Source organism: Geotrypetes seraphini, chromosome 2 (assembly GCF_902459505.1).
Source record: "Geotrypetes seraphini chromosome 2, aGeoSer1.1, whole genome shotgun sequence".
Lineage (NCBI taxonomy): Eukaryota > Metazoa > Chordata > Amphibia > Gymnophiona > Dermophiidae > Geotrypetes > Geotrypetes seraphini.
Genome location: NC_047085.1, coordinates 503,046,914 through 503,070,807, shown reverse-complemented (window position 1 = coordinate 503,070,807; position 23,894 = coordinate 503,046,914). Strand labels below are relative to the sequence as shown.

At 44.6% G+C, this 23,894-nt stretch overlaps 1 protein-coding gene across 1 annotated transcript; it reads right to left on the bottom strand.

The window, feature by feature from the left end:
- Nucleotides 1-804: 804 nt before the first annotated feature.
- Nucleotides 805-23,182, bottom strand: LOC117354511 (oocyte zinc finger protein XlCOF6-like). The gene is made up of 5 exons (XM_033932178.1): nucleotides 23,069-23,182; nucleotides 18,608-18,678; nucleotides 12,994-13,120; nucleotides 5,973-6,089; nucleotides 805-5,524 (listed from the first exon to the last, which is right to left on the bottom strand). The coding sequence occupies exons 2-5, from the start codon at nucleotides 18,650-18,652 to the stop codon at nucleotides 3,210-3,212; spliced, it is 2,604 nt and encodes an 867-aa protein (XP_033788069.1). The 5' UTR covers nucleotides 18,653-18,678; nucleotides 23,069-23,182; the 3' UTR covers nucleotides 805-3,209.
- Between the last annotated feature and the right edge of the window lie 712 nt (nucleotides 23,183-23,894).

The window sequence follows — 23,894 nt, the reverse complement described above, 5'->3', positions numbered from 1 at the left end:
TGCACAATGCAGTCCCAAATCAACAAGACGACCCAGAAAGCTTTTCTAACCATGAGAAATCTACGTAAAATCAGAAAATTCTTCAACCCAGCACAATTCAGACTAATTGTCCAATCCCTAGTCTTAGGTCTGCTGGACTACTGTAACTCCCTCTATCTTCCTTGTCCAGCCACTATGATAAAAAGACTCCAGACCATACAAAACACCGCCCTCAGACTGATCTACTCACTCAGAAAATATGATCACATAACTACTGCCTTCTTAGACTCCCACTGGTTACCCATACAAGCACGAATTCAATTCAAATTCCACTACCTATTATTCAAAGCGTTACATGGCTCTTCCCCTTCCTACCTAAACAACCGCTTAAACCAGATCTCCACCTCAAGACACAGAAGAACCCCAAACCCTTTTACCTTTCCCCCACTCAAAGGCACACTACGCAAGAAATTGTTTGACAACCTTCTGGCAACACAAGCAGCAAAACTCAACCATACCATCTCCAATCTGCTGACAACATCGGACGACTTCAAAACATTCCGAAAAGAAATCAAAACCCTGCTTTTCAAAAAATTCATCCAAATATCTTAACCATTCTTCACCTACCTCAAGATATTACTTCCCCAAATAACCCACCTAAACACCTTCCAAGCAAACAGACCCCAAAAATTAGATGGTAATCTTACCTACTCTAACTATATTCTCTTTGTCCATATCACACAGTTCGGCACTGTCATTTTACTATCCAACCACTAAATCCCCTTAGGAATCTATCCAGCTATCTCTCCTCTGTCAAAGAAAGAAAAAAAAAAAATTGTATCTTCACTGGAAAATGTCCAGTCAAATCTTTTGTAATCCGCCTTGAACTGCAAGGTATAGGCGGAATAGAAATCCGTAATGTAATGTAATGTAATGTAATGTACTTGGTATGCCTGTTTTCTGTTTGTATTTTTCTTGGTATTTTATGCCTGGAAGGAGGACCCGGGGGAGGAGGGATTGTTGGGGGGAGGGATTAGTTGGGGGATGGGGAGGGGTTACTTGGGGGGGCGGAGTTCTGTGGGGATTGGAGTTTTCTATTTAAAATGCTGAGCTTGTTTGTTTTTTGAATGTTACCTTGTTGATGTTTTTACTTGCTCAATAAAATAGATTTGGACATATTATATTAGATCAGTGCTTACTTACTTCAATTGGGAATGTCAACTCAGTTTAAGGGGCTCACTAATCAATTAAAAGCATCTCTATATAGGAAACTTTTTAGTTTTGATTTGTATTTCTCAAGGTTCTTTTTTTTCTTACCTGAGCGGGTAATAAGTTCCACGTTTGGGGGGGGGGGCGGTGACAGAGAAGAGTGTGGTACGTCTCATAGGAATGGAACAGAAACAATGAATAAGTGCCAAAAAGGTGACCCCTCCCCCCCCACTCTTCCGGTGGTAACTGACCCCCTTCCACCTCTCAAAAATGTAAATGAAACAGTACATAACTGCCTCTATGACAGCTGCAGATGTTATGGCCAGTCCTAGTTGAGAAGCGAGCAGGTTCCTGGAGCGAACCATAGAGAACATATTCCACTCTAACCACTACACTGACAGTGGAACTTTTAAGCCTTCCAAATCCCATCCTAATCACACTGTACTCATATATAAGTGTCACCTGCAGGCATAATGCTATTGTTGTCATGTACAATTGAATACGGTGGGTTTGGGGTAGGTTTTGGAGGGATCATGATACAATATAAGGGGCTATAGTGAGAGGTGTGTACCTGGGACTTTTTAAGTGAGGTTCACTGCAGTGTGTCCCCAGGGTGCCCCACTACTCTGCTGGGATATCTTTGTGGTCAGTCTATAAGAATGCTGGCCCCGTCCTACATCCCAATGTCTTGTTCTGTGCGTTTTTCTTTTGGACGTGTTTTTTTCAAAAATGATTCAAAAAGATAGATGCGCTGAGCACAAACACATTCATTAAAACAACCCCCCCCCCCCAAGATAAAGCATTTTCCAGTTTTGAAAATGGGCATGTTTGGTACTGGATTTTTTGTGCATATTCTGTAAAACGTCTAAACTTGAATTTGGACATATCCAAAATGCCCCTATATATCTCAGAGCACACAACTCAAAAGGCAGCATGGCCAGGAGAGGGTCAGAGGTGTTCTGAAAATTTGTACGCAGTATTATAGAATTGAGCACTGGCATTAACTTCAGGTTTCATAACTACCAGCACTCAATTTTAGGAATGAAAATTGATCTAAGCTCTATTTTATGAAGTGTGCTCAATTCAGAGTGCCCTTTATAGAGCAGTATTTGGCACCAATTTTATCCAGCACTGACTTTTCAGTTCCGTGTATAGAGTTCCTACCTAAATGGTTTTATTCCTAAAGAGATTGATGCCTCATGAGTTCTGTTTTAAGATTGAAGCATCCCCCACACTTTGTACATAGAAAAGGTTTCACTTGAGGGCAACGTCTCCAAATGAGTTAGTTTTGCACACAGGGCAGTAAGGAACCTCATTCCTAAACCAGGATGTGTGGAGTATAAGCTCAATCCCTGAATTTTACTCCAAATGCTTGCCACAGTATTTGCATCGTGTCACAGAAAGCTTCCTTCTTCAATTTATAAGATATAACATGTATAGACAATTTATCCAGGGGTTCTTGGAAATTCTTTTTAATTAAGTCTGTGACATCAAAATGATGGGAAATATTATTTTTTTTTCTAGCACATTTCCTTGATCTTGGACTGCATTTCTTGGTATTTGAGACTCCTTCTCTCTTTCCACATGATTCACAGGGTAATTGCTTGGAACTCACATATCTATGATCTCTGCCATTCTGGATTTTACTCTTTGACCACTATGTCCATTTTCCATGCATCCAGCTTTTTTATTGATTGGAATGGAGATGTCCCAGGTTATCATAACTTACTCATTTTCCACAATACTCTTAGCACCATTATCTCAGTGCCTTTCTGGTACAGTGATGTTATAATGTTTACAAAGTTCCCAGTGAATAAAAAAAAGCTACTATGCATATAGAATTTTCCATCATTAACATTTCTGTGTAGATTCTTCAATAGTGAGTGCTTCCATCTCACTGAAGCTTTTACCATATTCAGTACATGTAAAATGTTTCACTAATGTATAGATTTTCTGGCATATGGTTTGTATGTTTTTTACACCAAAGCGTTTTCAAACTGAGTATGTGTAAAAGGTTTCACTCATATGTGGATTCTCTGGTGCACTTTGAGGTTTAACTTCTGACTGAAACCTTTACCACATTCAGAACATGTAAATGGTTTAACTCTTGTGTGGACTCTCTGGTGCACTTTGAGGTATGCCTTCCGACTGAAGCTTTTACCACATTCTGTACATGTAAATGGTTTCACTTCCATGTGGATTCTCTGATGTACTTTGAGATATGGCTTCTGACTAAAGCTTTTATTACACTCAGAACATGTAAATGCCTTCACTTCTGTGTGGGTTCTCTGGTGTACTGTGAGGTATGCTTTCTGATTGAAACTTTTATTACACTTGGAACATTTAAATGGTTTCACTCCAGTGTGGCTTTTCTGGTGCACTTTGAGGTATGCCTTCTGATTGAAGCTTTTACCACATTCCATACATGTAAATGGCCTCTCTCCTGTGTGGATTCTTTGGTGTACAATGAGATGCTCCTTCCGACTGAAACTTTTACCACACTCAGTGCACAGAAATGGCTTTATTTTTGAATGGATTCTCTGGTGTGTTGTAACTGCTGACTTCTGATTGAAGCTTTTGCCACATTCAGTACACGAAAAAGGTTTCTCCCCTGAGTGTATTCTGTGGTGTATAATGAGTGATTCCTTTTTACTAAAGCCTTTACCACACTCAGTACATGCAAAAGGTTTTATTCCCGTGTGGCTTCTTTGGTGTATTGTGAGATAAACCTTCCGACTAAAGCATTTACCACACTCTGTACATGTAAATGGTTTCAATCCTGAATGGACTATCTGGTGCACTGTGAGGTGTTCCTTCCGTCTGAAGCTTTTACCACACTCGGTACATGTAAATGGTCTAATCCCCATTTGGATTCTCCCATGGGTAGCGAGTGGTTTATCTCTTTTGGCACTCTCATTATATATAAGTTCTTTCATTTTTGTGTGTGTTCTCTGATGGATCATGAGGTGCTCCTTCCGACCAAAACTTTTACCACACTCAGTACATGTAATTGGTTTTACTTCTGAATGGATTCTTTCATGTCTGCTGAGCGCCGACTTCTGACCGAAGGCTTTGCCACACTTATTACATATATATCGTTTTACTTCTCTGTGATTTTTCTGATGGGTGACGAGTAGCTTCTTCTCACTAAAGTTTTCATCATGGTCAGTATATGCAAATGGTTTCACTCTCGTGTGGATTTTTTGGTGTTTAATGAGATGTATCTTCTGAGTAAAACATTTACCACACTCTGTGCATGCAAATGGTTTCAATCCTGAATGGATTTTCATGTGCACTGTGAGGTGTACCTTACGACGGAAATTTTTGCCACACTCAGTACATGCAAATCGTTTAATTTCTGAATGGATTCCCAAATGGCTTGTGAACGCTGACTTCTGACTGAAACTTTTGTCATACTCAGTAGAAGTAAATGGTTTTACTTCTGAATGGATTCTCTGGCACAGCTTTCCTTTCCGATGGATGCTTTTACCACAGTCAGAATAAGTGTATGGTATCTCATCTTTCTGAACTTTCTGGCGTTTTGAAAGGTTTCCTTTTCTGCATAAGATTTTATCAGATTCAGCAGAAATGACTGATTCGATTTTTGTATGCTCTGTGAATGCTTTTTGACTGAAGCTTTTCTTAGTTTCATTCACTGAAATTGGTCTCTCTTCTGGGTGGAACTGTGCGTTTCTTATAAAGTTTTCTTCCTGGTCGAAGCTTTTGTCACAATCAAGACATGAACACACTCTGTCATCGGTGTCGTTTTTCTGGTACTTTGAAAAGTGTGCTTTGTTAATAAAGCTTTCCTCATATTTTGAACTTTTGCACATTCTAGATTTTTGATGACCTTTCTGATGTTGTATTAGCTTTTTCGCATTATTGAAATCTTTCCCACACTCAGAACATGTGCCATGTGTCTCTTTTAGGCATGTTTTCTGTGGTTTCCGTAGTTCTCCCTTTCTACTGAAGATTTTTGTACAGTCTGTGCATGCAGCTGGCGTCTCTTCAGGCCCAGATCTCTGATGTGATTTCAGAGCTACACAGTTGCTGAGGAATATCTCACACACATCACAAAAACAACTTTGATCTCTCATCTGGCTTCTCTGCTCTTTCCCTATGCCTGGGATAATTCTGGCGCTGCGTTTACGTAGAGCGGAGTCTCTTGTTGAATTATTTTGTTTATTTTCTGAGATCCACTGATTTTTGCCTTTTTTCTCAAAGTCAGAGCAGGAAGAGGGCTCGTCTTTTTCTGATAACATCTTTTCCCTTTTAGGCTTCTCACTGATCTCCCAGTAATGTCCTTCTGAATCACCGTATCTGAGATCATCTTTTCCTAGATAAAAGTGAACATTGGACATTATTATTATAGGAGTTCAGTAACCCAATACCCCTTTGTAACCTTGCCACCCCTCTACGAAGGGAATGTATTTCCAAGCTGATCACTGCAAGAGATGTCACATTCAAATCCAATATTTGAAAGTGACTTTGTGGTCTTTCCATAAAGGCATAAGAACAGCCTGGTCAAACTGTACTGAAGTCGATATTCAGTCAGCAACGCTCAGTGTTTTGCTGCCGGTATTATGCCCAGAAATTCAATGTCAGGCCATGTCTGGGCTTTGGTATTGAATTTCCAGAGTTGGCTGCACCATAGCTGATTACAGGTAGGTTAGTTTAAGTAGCAGGGCTTCTATGATTATTTCACTCAATCTCCTATTCCTCCACACAGTATTTTTTTACGTACTTGTGTAATACTCGGTACGGTATTTGCCGTTATTAGTCACCTGTGTATGAGCGAGCATCTTCACGATCTCCTGACTCCTGCAAATCCCAGATACGCAGCTTTTCCTCTTGTTTAATCCTTGATAATACTTCAGGATCAATGCTTTCGTGGTTGGTGCCTAGGAATTACAAAGAAAATTGAGACTTAGTTCCCTTGCATTCACAGAAAATACACAGCAGTAATTCTCAGGATGCAGCATGTGATGAACGAAGGGGAGGTTCTACTCCTGTCATCCACCACAAAAGATTGCATCAAATGAGCTTAAGTGATCAATCATTAAGAAGGGAAGGCAGATACGAGAAAGAGATATGCAAATAACCAGCACAAAGGATGATCTCTCTACAAATCGCTGGCGAGACCTTGTTAGGATTGTTCTATCCAGTTCTGAGAAAAATATTTCAGAAGGAGAAAAGACATTAATACAACAAACACTTGCATTGTAATGTGTTAATCCAGGGGTAGGCAATTCCGGTCCTCGAGAGCCGGAGCCAGGTCAGGTTTTCAGGATAGCCACAATAAATATGCATGAGATAGATTTTCATCTCAAGGAGGCAGTGCATGCAAGTCCACCTCGTACATATTCATTGTGGAGATCCTGGAAACCTGACCTGGCTCCGGCTCTCGAGGACCGGAATTGCCTACCCCTGGCCTAGGGAATTCAAAGGTTACTAGTATGGCCTTGTTTACACTCTGTAGAGGTCAGAGTAGGCAGCAGCCTTGGCCCTATGTAGGAAGTAGGAAAAGTCAACCTAGATTTAATTGGGAGGCAATAGATGCCTAGAGCAGGGGTAGGCAATTCCGGTCCTCGAGAGCTGGAGCCAGGTCAGGTTTTCAGGATCTCCACAACAAATACGCATAAGATAGATTTGCATCTCAAGGAGGCAGTGCATGCAAGTCCACCTCGTACATATTCATTGTGGAGATCCTGGAAACCTGACCTGGCTCCGGCTCTCGAGGACCGGAATTGCCTACCCCTGGCCTAGGGAATTCAAAGGTTACTAGTATGGCCTTGTTTACACTCTGTAGAGGTCAGAGTAGGCAGCAGCCTTGGCCCTATGTAGGAAGTAGGAAAAGTCAACCTAGATTTAATTGGGAGGCAATAGATGCCTAGAGCAGGGGTAGGCAATTCCGGTCCTCGAGAGCTGGAGCCAGGTCAGGTTTTCAGGATCTCCACAACAAATACGCATAAGATAGATTTGCATCTCAAGGAGGCAGTGCATGCAAGTCCACCTCGTACATATTCATTGTGGAGATCCTGGAAACCTGACCTGGCTCCGGCTCTCGAGGACCGGAATTGCCTACCCCTGGCCTAGGGAATTCAAAGGTTACTAGTATGGCCTTGTTTACACTCTGTAGAGGTCAGAGTAGGCAGCAGCCTTGGCCCTATGTAGGAAGTAGGAAAAGTCAACCTAGATTTAATTGGGAGGCAATAGATGCCTAGAGCAGGGGTAGGCAATTCCGGTCCTCGAGAGCTGGAGCCAGGTCAGGTTTTCAGGATCTCCACAACAAATACGCATAAGATAGATTTGCATCTCAAGGAGGCAGTGCATGCAAGTCCACCTCGTACATATTCATTGTGGAGATCCTGGAAACCTGACCTGGCTCCGGCTCTCGAGGACCGGAATTGCCTACCCCTGGCCTAGGGAATTCAAAGGTTACTAGTATGGCCTTGTTTACACTCTGTAGAGGTCAGAGTAGGCAGCAGCCTTGGCCCTATGTAGGAAGTAGGAAAAGTCAACCTAGATTTAATTGGGAGGCAATAGATGCCTAGAGCAGGGGTAGGCAATTCCGGTCCTCGAGAGCTGGAGCCAGGTCAGGTTTTCAGGATCTCCACAACAAATACGCATAAGATAGATTTGCATCTCAAGGAGGCAGTGCATGCAAGTCCACCTCGTACATATTCATTGTGGAGATCCTGGAAACCTGACCTGGCTCCGGCTCTCGAGGACCGGAATTGCCTACCCCTGGCCTAGGGAATTCAAAGGTTACTAGTATGGCCTTGTTTACACTCTGTAGAGGTCAGAGTAGGCAGCAGCCTTGGCCCTATGTAGGAAGTAGGAAAAGTCAACCTAGATTTAATTGGGAGGCAATAGATGCCTAGAGCAGGGGTAGGCAATTCCGGTCCTCGAGAGCTGGAGCCAGGTCAGGTTTTCAGGATCTCCACAACAAATACGCATAAGATAGATTTGCATCTCAAGGAGGCAGTGCATGCAAGTCCACCTCGTACATATTCATTGTGGAGATCCTGGAAACCTGACCTGGCTCCGGCTCTCGAGGACCGGAATTGCCTACCCCTGGCCTAGGGAATTCAAAGGTTACTAGTATGGCCTTGTTTACACTCTGTAGAGGTCAGAGTAGGCAGCAGCCTTGGCCCTATGTAGGAAGTAGGAAAAGTCAACCTAGATTTAATTGGGAGGCAATAGATGCCTAGAGCAGGGGTAGGCAATTCCGGTCCTCGAGAGCTGGAGCCAGGTCAGGTTTTCAGGATCTCCACAACAAATACGCATAAGATAGATTTGCATCTCAAGGAGGCAGTGCATGCAAGTCCACCTCGTACATATTCATTGTGGAGATCCTGGAAACCTGACCTGGCTCCGGCTCTCGAGGACCGGAATTGCCTACCCCTGGCCTAGGGAATTCAAAGGTTACTAGTATGGCCTTGTTTACACTCTGTAGAGGTCAGAGTAGGCAGCAGCCTTGGCCCTATGTAGGAAGTAGGAAAAGTCAACCTAGATTTAATTGGGAGGCAATAGATGCCTAGAGCAGGGGTAGGCAATTCCGGTCCTCGAGAGCCGGAGCCAGGTCAGGTTTTCAGGATCTCCACAACAAATACGCCCAAGATAGATTTGCATCTCAAGGAGGCAGTGCATGCAAGTCCACCTCGTACATATTCATTGTGGAGATCCTGGAAACCTGACCTGGCTCCGGCTCTCGAGGACCGGAATTGCCTACCCCTGGCCTAGGGAATTCAAAGGTTACTAGTATGGCCTTGTTTACACTCTGTAGAGGTCAGAGTAGGCAGCAGCCTTGGCCCTATGTAGGAAGTAGGAAAAGTCAACCTAGATTTAATTGGGAGGCAATAGATGCCTAGAGCAGGGGTAGGCAATTCCGGTCCTCGAGAGCTGGAGCCAGGTCAGGTTTTCAGGATCTCCACAACAAATACGCATAAGATAGATTTGCATCTCAAGGAGGCAGTGCATGCAAGTCCACCTCGTACATATTCATTGTGGAGATCCTGGAAACCTGACCTGGCTCCGGCTCTCGAGGACCGGAATTGCCTACCCCTGGCCTAGGGAATTCAAAGGTTACTAGTATGGCCTTGTTTACACTCTGTAGAGGTCAGAGTAGGCAGCAGCCTTGGCCCTATGTAGGAAGTAGGAAAAGTCAACCTAGATTTAATTGGGAGGCAATAGATGCCTAGAGCAGGGGTAGGCAATTCCGGTCCTCGAGAGCCGGAGCCAGGTCAGGTTTTCAGGATCTCCACAACAAATACGCCCAAGATAGATTTGCATCTCAAGGAGGCAGTGCATGCAAATCCATCTCGTACATATTCATGGTTGATATCCTGAAAACCTGACCTGGCTCCGGCTCTCGAGGACCGGAATTGCCTACCCCTGTGTTAATCTGATGACTCAGTGACTCCCACATATGACTTAGGGGGAAAGTTAGCAACATGGGTTACCCTTAAAATGGGTTACTTTACTCTAAACTCCAGTTATTAGGAGTTAGGTCCCATTGCATAAAATGGGACCTCAGCTAAAATAATAAGTTAGTGGTAAAATAGCCCTTCTTAACAGTAGTTCATGTTGGTAACTTCCCCCTCAGTGATAGAAATGTGCACAAACTCATCCTTTGGTTTAGTTTTGGTTTTATTTATTTATATTCTGCCTATCCTACAATTCTATGCGGATTACAAATTATTCAGGTACTCAAGCATTTTCCCCTAACTGTCCCGGCGGGCTGCCACTCTATCTAATGTAGCTGGGGCACTGGGGATTAAGTGACTTGCCCAGGGTCACAAGGAGAAGTGCAGGATTCGAACCCGCAACCTCAGGGTGCCGAGGCTGTAGCTTTAACCACTGCGCCACTCTTGAAATCAAAATACAGTAAAAGTGAGACAAGTATAGGACAAGCCATTGTGACATCACTGATGAGGTCGGATCTTACTGGTAGAATAAGGCATTATGACATCACAATACCAGCTCTGGTTATCAGAGGCTGAAACTTTTACTTTATTTATTCAATTTTCTATACCGCTCTTCCAGGGGAGCTCAGAACGGTTTACATGAATTTATTTAGGTACTCAAGCCGTTTTCCCTGTCTGTCCCTGTGGGCTCCCACTCTATCAAATGTAACTGGGGCACTGGGGGATTAAGTAACTTGCCCAGGGTCACAAGGAGCCATGCGGGATTTGAACCCACAAACTCAGGATGCTGGGGCTGTAGCTCTAACCACTGCACCACACACTCCCACTAATTGTCATTGCAGACTGGTCACAGCGAGTCAAAAATGTAAATCAGCTGTGCACAGTGGAGTAATGGTGCCCTGGGCAGAGGCACCCAGTATCGCTGTGCGCCCCCCTTCCCATGCACTCTTCCCCGCTGAGCACCCTACCTCCATCCCCATACCTCTACTTCTTCAGATCTCTGCCAGCAGTGAGCAGGTTGTTGTACCCACTGTTCACATTGGCTGAGCATTCCTTCTGACATCACTTCTTGGTCCTGTAAACAGGAAGTGACATCAGTGGGAGGGATGAGGCCAGTGTGAGTAGCACATAGGACAGCCTGCTCACTGCCAGGTGGGAGGAAGGAGTGCTTTCAGAGATCCCTCCCATCAGGGGGGGCAAACCCAGTCCAACCAGAATTATAGAATTCAGTAGCATCAATGGTGTAAACCAGTGGTTCCCAAACCTGTCCTGGGGGACCCCCAGCCAGTCATGTTTTCAAGATATCCCTAATGAATATGCATGAGAGAGATTTGCATATAATGGAAGTGACAGGTATGCAAATCTCTCTCATGCATATTCATTAGGGATATCTTGAAAACATGACTGGCTGGGGGTCCCCCAGGACAGGTTTGGGAACCACTGGATGTAAACAGAAAAAAAAGAAAGCAAAACTCAAATCAACTAAAATAATCATGGATTTCTGTAATGACTAGCAGAAAATTTCCTGTCTTTAAGACCCCCTTCCTCTTCCCCCAGATTACTAGCACTAATGGATGCAGGAGAAAAAGAAATGGGAACACCTAAATTCATTACACAGCAGACCCGGACTTAGGCCAGGATTCTCAAAACAATGTGTTAAAAAGTGATAGTCTACTAACGCGGCTATTTTAATAGCGAATTGAAAAAAGCAAGACATTCTCAAAAAATCACACATGCAAATGAGGTTGGCAGACAGCAGCGAAGATTCGCTAAATTTGGATGTGCCCATCGCTGGTGATAGTGATGGACACATGCGCAGAAAACGCGTACAAAACAAAAGCAAAAACACAACAGCAGGAGAGATGTTCAAGCTCTCCCGCTGCCAACCAACAAACCCCTCCTCAGAGAGAGATGCCCATTGTCTCACGCTGCCAAGAAATGCCTTCCCTGCGTGCACCCTCCGCTGCCAAGAAATGCGTGCTGCCACCTGGCCGTGCACACCACCCACAGCAGGAGAGATGCCCACTCTCTTCCGCTACCAAGTGACCCCCCCACCATACAACACTCCCCCCACCTCTGATGTCACTTCACCCTTACCTCTAAGTAGATGACCTGAAGGACACGGATCCCTCCTCCCAGCTGGCCTGTCAGGACCAATCAGAGCCTTAGGCCCCTTCAAGGTGCATCTGGGTAGGGGCCTGAGGCTTAGATTGGTCCAGGTTATATAAGGCCCCTCCCATGGGAGGGGCTTTAAACAATTTGGGCCAATCTGAGCCTCAGGCCCCTCCCCAGTGCATCCCAAGTTGCACCGGGAAGGGGAAGGCCCATTTTGGACAATGTAGGCCAGCTGAGAGGAGGGAATCCAGGTCCATTGGGTCATCTACTTAGAAGTAAGGGTGAGGGGACATCGGAGGCAGGGGGAAGTGTTGTATGGCGGGGGGGGTCACTTGGAAGCGGGAGAGAATGGGCATATTTCATAGGGAAGTCAGTAGAGAAAATAAACCAAAACAGAGAAAGGGCAGGTAGAGATCATCCATACACTACAAAGATATTCTGGGTCTGACTGAGTAGTTGGGACCTGGGTTGGCCACTGTTGGAAATGGGATGCTGGGCTTGATAGACCTTCGGTCTGTCTCAGTATTGCAATTCTTATGTGAGTGTACATGGTGGTAGTGCATATCTCCATGAATAGTGAGCTCCATATTTTTGTAGTTTGATAGTTAAATCAGTTGCAGTGTAACATCATCAGCTGTGGAATTTGGCAAATGTGAGACAGACAGCCTTGTTTGCTTGCTTATTAAAAACTTTCAATATGATTAGGGAAGTGGCTTGTACTTCTTTCTTCTCTCCCTCCCAAAGTGGCTCCACCATGTCTCGTCCCATATAGTACTGCCAAAAAGGAAGGGCATGAATGAAGATTCCGTTTCATTCCCACCTCTGGTCTATCTGTTTATTTAAAGGGACATTTTGCTATTAGTTTTCAATAAAATACCCCTTGCTGTTACCAGTGTTGAGAGCTGATAAAAGACTGATGAACATTGCACAACACTTTTGATTAAATTTAAAGGTTCCATCAAATGATGCTGCAGATCCTGATTATTTGTGCTCCCCTTGCCCTGGCTTTCAGTCTTTCTCCATGAACTGGAAAATAATTTATCTCTGATTTAAAGAAAATTGGCAAGACACACTGGATTTTCGTCTAAAGGTTCCTCAATTCTGGTTCTAACACTGCCATCCTCAGATAGAAAGCAGGGATGAGACCGGCTGTGATTATACTTGGAAGTTTCTGAACTAAAGGAGGTACAGGAAAATGTCTCAAATTACTTTAATTAAATCAGCCCCTGTATCTGCTAAACATGCACTGCACAGTCATTACCTAGTGAGATCAGTGTCTCATAATTCTCCTTCATCACCTCCCTGTAAAGCTCCTTCTGGCCTTCATTCAAATACTCCCACTGTTCTTGGGAGAAATAGACAGTGATATCCTCAAGCGTCACTGGCAACTGAAATACAAACCAGAAACAAACTAAGTGATGCTTGTAGGAACTCAGAATGCATTAGAGCTTGGCTAACACAGTATCATGAAAAAGAGAACTTCATGACCCCTTTTCTCCAGACCCTGGAAGATTTATTTCCCCATAGGAGTCGCTATATGTTGGCAAGTGTCACCCTAAAATATGTCAGCCCAGTTTCAGTATGTGTGTAGATGCTGAAATATATGGGGAGGAAGATGCCAGACATCTCTTTTCCTTTCAACCCCTACCACACCCATCCTCACAGATCAAGGTACTCTTCACCTCTGGCTATGTTCAGAAGTCTTCCCCCTGCTATAGCTTCCTGTTCCCACATACTATTGGTGTACATGACAAAGGGAAGGTTTCTGGGGCCAGCCATACATGGAAGATACTTTAATCACTGATGTGGCTGCAAAGTTGGAGCACTGACACATCAGGAGAGAGGGGAGTAGGGTGAGAATGGAGAGAGATACAGACTATATGGTAGGGGGTGCAGATGGAGAGAGAGAGAGAGATGTTGCAGGAAATAGATGCCAGATTGAGAGTGGAGGGAGGGAGAGAGAGATACCAGATCATGTGTGTATGGGATGGGGGATGTGAGAGTTATTTGTGCATAGTATAACAGAGGTGGTGTCAGTTTCCTGCAGCATACTACACAGGCATGCTGTATTATCAAGGACATGCTGCAAACTTCACTCCTGGGACTGAAATGAATTTGGCTGATGAAATGAGCATGCGATCTTGCACAACAGTCCTGTCCCTGGCCTTGTAGCAGAGTCTACTGATTTATGATCATGTGATCTGCAAAGGATGATCTCACCCTTCTGGGACATTCTAGAAACTTCCTGAGGTTTCTGGGACATTCAAAGACTGCCCTGAATCTTCCAGAACATGGTATTGAGCAATAATGGGAAGAACAAAGTCTTTTCATTCTATATAAGCCCAGCAGCATATCAGTACAGGATCGAGGACCCTACAGCTGTGACATCAGAGGATGCCTAACTCCCATTGTCTGCATGCCTCTCCTGGCTTGAGGACAGTTCCTTCTGGCTTATTACTACCCAGAAAATAAAACAGTTTGGCTTACTTTCTGGGAATACTGCCAAAGTAGAATTGTTTATACAATATGTTCTCTATGTACTATAAACAAAGCTAGTGTACTTGGGGAAGAGCTCTAAGGCACTGGTGAGAATTAACACAGCTTGAGTTCCAATAAAAAAGGTAAACCAGACCCCCAAATCAAAGTATTAAATCGGGGGCTTTTCTTATCAGATATTAGATTTCTTATCTTATCTAAAATCTTGGTGGAACTTCCATCTGTAAGCGATCTATAAACTGATAAAGGGTCACATGTGCAGGGACAATTAGTACAGTGCTCCTGATTCCCTAGAAACCAGTACTAGAGGAATGGGCAACTACTGGTACTGCATATTTGTAGGACTATGATTTATACTTCTCCCATAGTCTGTTATTGAGACAGACAAGGGAGAATGTGGCACAGTTCAAACCCACACTGCTCCTTGTGACCCTGGACAAGTCACTTAAACCCTCCATTACCCAAGGTACATTAGATAGATTGTGAGCCCGCCGGGACAGACAGGGAAAAATGCTTGAGTACCTGAATAAATTCATGTAAACTGTTCTGAGTTCCCTTGGGAGAATGGTATAGAAAATTGAATAAATAAATGAGCGGAGCCACTGCTTGCCCTGGATTGGTAGCATGGAATGTTGCTATTTGGATTTTTCTCAGGTACTAGTAACCTGGATTGGCCACCGTGAAGATGGGCTACTGGAGTAGAGGGACCATTGGTCTGACCCCATAAGGCTATTCTTATGTTCTTATGATTGGTATTTGGTGATTATATGGGAGAATGTTTGGGAGCAAAGCAGGGAATTATGGATGGGAGAGATGGAGTGAAAATATAGAGGGGACAGTGAGTACTTGGCAATTGATAGATATGAGTGAAGGTATGTTGATGGGCTGGAAGAATGAGTGAGGGTGTGAAATGAGGGTAAGAGAAAGGGGATGAAGTGTGGAGAAAGGCTAGGGCATAGCATGAATGACCTGGAAGACTGGAGAGATGCAAGGCATTGAAAAGGGATGAGAGCAGGGGCAGAGGAAGGATTTTTTATTTGGGAGTGCCCAAATTCTGCTCCCAACCCCACCTCCTTCCCAACCTCCCCCCACAGCACCCAATATCTATCTCCTGCCCTCCCTCCCTCTCAACCCCCTTCCATGGAGTCTAGCACTTCTCTTATTCCTTACTCTCTCTCCTGCCTCCACCCCACGGTCTTCAGCATCTCTCTCCATTCTTTCCTCCTTCCTCTTCCCTACCCCAAGAAACAAGAAGGGAGAGTTAGAATATATTGCACTAAATTAAAAGATAAATAAAATAGGCATCTCTGAGACCTGGTGGAAGGAAGATAAACAATGGTACACTGTCATACCTGGAGGCATAGCGTTATATGTTAAGGAAGGCCTTGATTCGAATGGACTGAAAATTCTATGGGAGCAGAAACACACCTTGAAATCCTTATGGGTAAAAATTCCATGTGTAAAAGGGAAAAGGCTAGTGATAGGAATATACTACCGTCTGCCTGACCAGGATGAACAGACAGATGCTGGAATGCTATCAGAAATTAGGGAAGTTAAGAAACTGAGTAACACAATAAACTTCCTTTGAAACAAAGAATTGTATTAACTATAATTATATGTTTAAACATATCACATGTATGAATACAAAGTCCATTCCTCTGCTGCTGGTCCCAACAAGGTCCATGTCCCAGGCTTCTAATGAAAAGCCTTCATCAGGGGAGATGGTGTCAGTCTAAAGAGTACATTTTATTTAAAAAATTTCTATACCGTTTTATTTAAATTGAATCAGGTTGGGCAGACTGGATGGACCATTCGGGTCTTTATCTGCCGTCATCTACTATGTTACTATGTTACGTTACTCTATCAAAACAGTTTACAAAATGATGACAAGTAGAAACAGACAGCATTAATTTTAACAACAATCAGTACTCAGAAAAATGCATCAACAAATAATTGTGTTTTTAACAGATTTCTAAATGAGCTCCTGTCGCTGCATTTCCGAATTTGGCTAACAAGGGCATTCCCAGAGAGAAATATCCCTCGCTTCACAATCACACCTTATTCGTGTCATCGCTTTTGGGCCGCACCTAAATTTGTGAGCAACTATTTTCAAGAATGAAGCACACTAAAAGTTAAATTAGAACCAAGATATCTGATGAGCACCTGGCGCACTCACTGAGAATTGCAACTACATCCTGTACTGTACTGTGCTTGGGTTCCAACTGCCGAACATCCATCGAACCAGATAGTAATATACTGGTTTAGCAAACTCGGTGTCAAAAATCCTACCAGTTTTATGTTACCCTCTGTTCTATTGTTTAGGCCGAGGTAATTTTATTAAGATTTGAAGAGGGCATGAGAGCTGAGTTTGGAGAGCCTTGGTGAACCTAACACCCAAAAAAGTGCAGAAAAAGTCATTTATAATTAAAAAAAAAAAAACTCCTGCAACTGATTGTGATTTGTGATGGGACCGTTCTACAGGTGAGGGGTAGATTTTTTTCAATGAGATATTCATTAAGATGCTGAGGGTCAACACGATGATGGCTCTAGCATTACTGAATATCTCTCATAGGCTGCTGTTATTTACAAATTTGAAAAAAAAAATAATCTTAATCTCACTGAAAAAATCTACCCCTCACCTGCAGAACTGCCCCATCACAAATCACAATCAGCTGCAGCAGATGTTTTTATTATAAATGATGTTTTTGCACTTTATTGGGTGTTAGGTTCACCAAGAAACTCCAAACTCAGCTCTCACACCCTCTAAAGGGTCCAGAGAAGAGTGACTAAGATGGTTAAGGGGCTGGAGAAGTTGCCATACAGCAAAAGATTAGAGAAACTGGGCCTCTTCTCCCTCAAGCAGAGGAGATTGAGAGGGGACATGATCGAAACATTCAAGGTACTGAAGGGGATAGACTTAGTAGATAGACAGGTTGTTCACCCTCTCCAAGGTAGGAAGAACGGGAGGGCAGTATCTAAAATTGAAAGGGGATAGATTCCTTACGAACGTAAGGAAGTTCTTCTTCACCCAGAGAGTGGTGGAAAACTGGAACGCTCTTCCGGAGGCTGTTATAGGGGACAACACTCTCCAGGGATTCAAGACAAAGTTGGACAAGTTCCTGCTGAACCAGAACGTACGCAGGTAGGGCTAAGTCTCGGTTAAGGCGTTGGTCTTTGACCAGAGGGCCGTCGCGTGAGCGGACTGCTTGGCACGATGGACCACTGGTCTGACCCAAAAGCGACAATTCTTATGTTCTTAAAATCGTAATAAATATTGAGTGAGCTAGGGAGGGCCATGGAAGTGACTGAACTTGATTTTTGGAACACCTGCTACATGCAATTAATATGCGACAAGTGAGGACCCACTCAACACAGCAGTGTAATTAAACACTTCCCACTTTCCTGCTTCCACCAAAAACACTTTGCCGTCCTCGTACAATCCATTATCCTCTCCAGATTGGACTATTGCAATTCCATTTACCTAAGCTTAACAAAGAAAAGCCTCCACAGACTCCAACTAATCCAGAACACCGCGGCCAAACTTATCTTCTCAAAAAGTAAATTTGACCATGTCACACTGCTCCTATCCAAACTCCACTGGCTTCCCGTTATTTCCAGGGTCTACTTTAAATGTGCCTGCCTAACCTTCAAGATCCTCCACGGTATCCTTCCTCTTTTTATCCCTCTATCCTGGAATTCCTCAAATCCAACCTCCACTAGATCCACTCAAAAATTAAAACTATCCTACCCCTCCTTAAAAGGCATCTCCCTTGTTGGTAAACTTGGCTCTTCCCTCCCTTTCAGAATCACTCAGCTCTGGAACAGTCTCCCTGCCCCTCTCCGCAATTTGAGCCCCCTTCTACCATTCCGTAAGCATCTGAAGACCTGGCTCTTCTCCAGAACGTAACCCCGTCCCGCTCCTGGCACTCTCACACCAACCTCTCCTCTCTCATACTTATATAATTCCACTGTAGTTCCGTTCCTTCCCTAACCATGTAAACCGTGTCGAGCTCCATCTGCGGAGATGATGCGGTATATAAACCCAAGATTTAGATTAGATTAGATTAGATTAGTTCAAGTAAAGCCCAAAGCAGCAAGTCAATTTTCTCTCATTGGAGCTAAGATGTACAGACTGAAGGAGACAGGAAGACGGGTGGTTGATTTCCCACATTTTGGATGGCTGCAGACTAGGAAGAAAAGGTAATTTTTAATAACATGAAATTGCCAATTGGCTTGCACCTCACTTATGTATGTTATATCTGTTCTTAAAGGAGACATTACTTAAAAAAAAAAACCAACCCAAAAAACAAGTAAAAAAATATCAAAAACAATTTTAAAGGGACACTGTGGAGAGGAACCCAAAAAGCAGTAATACTTACCCTGGCTGAGCGATCCTTCATGTGCGCTGACAGCTGCTTCAGCATCCCCGCTCTGATGAGGCTCACCGTAGCTGTAACAGATGTGAATGGGAGAACCAGGCTTCTGCTATCAGAGACGCATATGGAGGATCGCTCAGTCAGTGTCCCTTTAATAAAGGGTTATTATTAGATATTGTACCTACATCTTCTATATTAGTGATTGCAAATTTGGGACCTCCTCGACCTTTTTATGCTCCTCAGCTATCATTAGTGTTTGTGCGGCCCCAGACAAATTTCCTTCTTCCAACGCAGCCCAGGGAAGCCAAAAGGTTGGACACCCCTGGTCTAGAGGGAACTGCCTGGGCTTTCTAGGTACAGCTGTGTAAATACCAGGTTCTTACTCAAGAGTGTGATCGGTAGTGCTGCCAGATTCAGGAAAAAAAATTTTGATTTGATTCGATTCAATTTTCCTGCCCAAGTGGGTGTTTTTTTCAAACATCCTGGTGGGTTTATTTTACAGCCTCTTCACCCCCTTTGCCTTCTCCTAACCACACTGGCGCTGTGGTGTAAACAAAATAAACAAACAAAAAAGACTTTTCCTCTCTCTCTTAAATTCTAGCCCACGTTTGCGGTCTAACACCAGCTCTGGCAGGATACACGTTTCAAATCTGACATATTGTAATCACAAAATGGAAAATAAAATTAGTTTTTCTACCTTTTGTTGTCTGGTCATTATTCAAATCTTGTTGGTCCCAGGCTCTGGTTGTCTTCTGATACCTTGCTTGCCAGGGTCTCCTTCGTTCTTCTTTCTCCCTGCTAACCATCCATCTTCCATCTCTGTCCACCCCTTCCGTTTCCCTTCCCTCCTCTGGAGGTCTGGCATCTTTCTTTTTTTTCGTTTCCATCCACAGATCCACCTTTTCTCTTCCTCCTTCCCCACCACCCCAGGGTCCATCATCTCGCCTTTTCTTTTCCCAACTACTCTCCTATCCAATATCTCTATCCCCCCCTCCACACCATCCCTTGTGTCCAATTTCTCTCCCTTTCTGTTCCTTCCCTCCCTAAATCCCATTGTCCATCATCTCTCTCCCCCTCCTCTATTTTTAGACCCATTATTTCTTCCCCCCCCAAAGTCTGGCATATGCACGTCTCTTTGAACTCCCCTTCCCTCCCTACGTGTACTTCTACACCCTCCCCTGAAAGTCTGTCCCCCTGAAGGCCTGCACCTCCCCCTTGAAAGCCTGTACCCCAATCCCTGAAGGCCTGTCCCTCCCCTTGAAGGCCTGCCTGTTTCCCCTGAAGGCCTATGCCACCATCCCTGTCCTGTCCCACCCCATGAAGGACTGCCCCCCACAAAGGACTGCCCCCCCGAAAAACTGTGTGCACCCCCCCCCCCCGGGAAGGCCTCCGTGTTGCTCCTGGCCTCTCCGAATCGTTTACCTTATTGCTGGAGCCTGCAGCTGAAGATTGCGGTTACAGCATCTTTGTGCTCTGAGCTGTTTCCTCCACTGCAATCCTGCCTCTGACATCAGAGGAGGGCGGGACCGCAGCAGAGGAAACAGCTCAGAGCACAAAGATGCTGTAACCGCGATCTTCGGCTTAATACCGCGCGCTAAACCGCCAGCCGCGCTAGCCACTGCCGCCTCCTTTTAAGCAGGCGGTAGTTTTTGGGCTAGCACGTGATTAAACATCAAGCGCGTAAAAGCCGCTACCGCGGCTTCGTAAAAGGAGCCCTATGTTTTAATAACACAGATAGCACACATAGGGCCTGTTTTACAAAGCCGCGGTAGCAGCTGCAGCGCGGTAAGGGCCCCGAAGCCCATAGGGATTTAAAGGGCTTCGAGGCTGTTGCCGCGCGGCTTTGTAAAACAGGCCCATAGTTAACTTATAAGGTAGGATGAGAGGAATGAGCATACATGATTAAAGAATTAACCATAGGATATGGACCTGGGATGGTATTTGATCATAGGAGGTCCTATGATCTGAGCTGCTAAACTTTATGATATGCTCATCTCCCTTAGTAATAGCCACGATCGTACCCTTTGCTTTTTATTCTTTTATCATCAACTAGTCTTTAAGTCCATTACATTAACGGTGCTAGAATAGATGTGTCTGTCTGTCTTTCTTTCTGTCTCTCTGTCTCCTTAGCCGCTGTCTGTCTTTCTTTCCTTCTGTCTCTCTCTCCTTGGCCGCTTTCTGTCTGTCTGTCTTTCTTTCTCGCTCCTTGGCCGCTATCTGTCTCTCTGGCCCCCTGTCTGTTCGTTATTCTTCTGTCTGTCTCTCTCTCCTTGGCCGCTTTCTGTCTGTCTGTCTGTCTTTCTTTCTGTCTCTCTCTCCTTGGCCGCTGTCTGTCTGTCTTTCTTTCTTTCTCGCTCCTTGGCCACTATCTGTCTCTCTGGCCCCCTGTCTATTTGTCATTCTTTCTGTCTGTGTCTCTTCCTGGCCCCTTGTCTGTCTTTCTTTCTGTCTGTCTCTCTCCCTGGCCCCCTGCCTATCTCTCTCTGGCCTCCCTGAGCAAACCAAGATTACGGCATGCCCCCCTAGCACACCCCTCCCCCCCAAAGCAGCCCCTTTTCCAACTCCCCCTCCTCTTCCCTGTGCAGCAGTAGCAGCCGAACACCTCGCAACACCTCGGACACCTTCCTGCCGTTGCTCTCACCGCCACACGTGCCGCAAATGGAACACGGCACCGAAGCACAAATCACAGCGACAGGGATCACGCCGTTTCAACCGCACATGCGCAGGTAAGGGTTTTATTATGGAGGATAATAATTGTTTCGCATAATGGGAGGAGGAGGGGTTTGGGGTGGGAGTCTTTCTGTATTATATTGAACACCACCACTTACCGCAAAGACGTGCAGAGGGTTGAGTCGGTCCAAAGGATGGCCACCAGAATGGTCTCAGGGCTTAAAGGTCTCTCGTACGAAGCAAGACTAAACAATTTGCAGCTCTACACTCTCGAGGAACGCAGGGAGAGGGGAGACATGATTGAGACGTTTAAATACGTCACTGGACGTATAGAAGTGGAAGATAACATTTTCCTTCTCAGAGGCCCCTCAACCACAAGGGGGCACCCGCTCAAACTCAAGGGCGGGAAATTTCACGGCGACACCAGGAAGTATTTCTTCACGGAGCGAGTGATTGATCAATGGAACAAGCTTCCAGTACAGGTAATCGAGGCCAGCAGCGTGCCAGATTTTAAGAATAAATGGGACGCCCATGTGGGATCCCTAAGTGGGTCAGGGTAAAACATTGTATAATATTAAGGGGAGGGTCTATAGAGTGGGCAGACTTGATGGGCCTTGGCCCTTTTCTGCCGTCATCTTTCTATGTTTCTATGTTTCTATGAGTGTATCTTTCTTTATTGTTCAATAAAAAAATTGTTTGCACTTAAAAAGTTTAATAAAATTACCCTAAGAAACCAAAAACAATTTGGGCAATTTAAACAAATTCTTTGTAGAACAATGAATTTACGATATGGTTATAATCATCCCTATGACTTTCTTTCTTTCCTAGAAATCTTTTGAAATGGGCAGGATGTACATTTGAGAGTCTATATCTTACCTTTTGTAACACAGTAAATGATGACAGATAAAAAACCTGTGTGGTACAACAGTCACGTTCATTCTCAAGGCAATGTTGAAGAAACCCTCCCCCCAAACAAACAGTAATTACACTTCTCCCTCCGTATTCGCAGTTTCAGCAATCGCGCTTTCGAGCTTGCTGGCTCCTCCCCCCAAATGACATCAGATTGCATAGAGAAATCGCCGATTCCAAGCGTTTACAGAGAAAATCGCCGATTCTCAGCACTTTCTTCACCGTGTTTTGCCTCTCCTTCAGGAACAGGCCAGGTCTCCCCACCATGTTATTTGCGGTTTCACCATATTCACGATGGTTTTTTAATAGAAAACAGCGAATAACATTTGAAAAAGTTATTCGCGGTTTTCCTGTATTTGCAGGTCTGTTAATAATCCCTTATCACAGCGAATACGGAGGGAGAAGTGTATTCATTTTACTTGCTAAATTCCAGTATAGGATGTGTTCCCTCCTCCAGGTAAGACCTGTACAGGTTGTGGACAAGGAAAGGGGAAGAAGGACACAGGTGGGAGAGGGTGAAGCGGGTACATGAGAGGAGGGAATAAAGAGCAGAGCTTCAGGAATAGATAGAGCAATGCCAGGCTCATTTGTGTGTGGGGGGGTTTCTTCTGGTTGCCCCACGCACCGTGTATGTATTATTTATTAGAATTTATTTACTGTCTTTTTGAAAGAATTCATTCAAGGTCATACACAGCAAGAATAAAACACACAGAAGAGTGTTTTCAAAGCACTTGGACACACAAAGTTCCATAGGTTACAACGAATGCTTTTGTGGGTCTTAAGTGTTTTGAAAACGAGCCCCAAAGGCAATAGGCAACTACAGCAGTATGCTTGGCATTGCCTGGCACTGCAACCTCTGCCGCCCACTTCCTACCAGTCCCCTACCTGCTGAGCAGAAAGCCCTGCAGCCATTCTCCTGCCCTGCCCCACAGTACAGATTCCGGCCCTGGCTCCTTCCCTCGCTGCACGGCTCTGCTGGGTCTCTGCAGGCACACAAAGCTTCTCTCCTAATGGATTCAGACAAAGAGAGAAGAAGGGGCGGGAAAGGGGACAGATCATAGAAAAGAGGAAGGCAAGAGAGAGGCTGGAAAGGGCCACTGCTGACTGCTGCCATCTCCCGCTCCCTCCCAGCATTTGCGCATGAAAAGCTATTCTCATCTGTACAGACTATCCCGGACTTGGTCCTAGAATCTGTATTTACAGGCAGTGTTGGTTAAAGAGACAAAGAATAGTGACCAACACATTAAAAATGTACATAAGCAAAAGTAAAAAAAGTTATGTTTTACTTTGTAACTCATAGGCCTGGATTCTGTATAGGACACCCGGTCTCAGAAGGCACCTGAGCGGCTTTTGAGAAACGCACCCGGGCGTCCTATACAGAATCGTGCCTAAGCCCGCCTAAAAAAAGAACCCGGTTCTCTAACCGATGTCCATGTTAGACGCCGGTTAGAGAATCGGGTTGCTGCTGAGCTTATCTTGGCAAGAGATCTCCGTGCCAGATCATGTGCAGCATTTTTCACCACTGCCCACCAGCCCCATGCCCTTTTCTCCTTCTATCACCCCTCCAACACCATGCCACATCTCTCCCTCCATCACTATGTCCAACATTCCTCCTCCTTGCATCCCGTTCAATCTATCCCTCTGGTCCCTCTCCACCACCATATCCAACATTTCTCCCTCTCAGCCTTCTATTCCCCATGCATCTTTACCT

Bases quoted from the DNA above. Each gene is read 5' to 3' on its own strand.
- LOC117354511 (XM_033932178.1), bottom strand. From the start codon at position 18,652: ATGCTGAAGCAGCTGTCAGCGCACATGAAGGATCGCTCAGCCAGG. The intron at 13,121-18,607 runs GTAAGTATTACT...TTTGTATTTCAG, and splicing joins TGAAGGATCGCTCAGCCAGG to TTGCCAGTGACGCTTGAGGA. The intron at 5,525-5,972 runs GTGACTAATAAC...ACTTTTATCTAG, and splicing joins AGATGCTCGCTCATACACAG to GAAAAGATGATCTCAGATAC.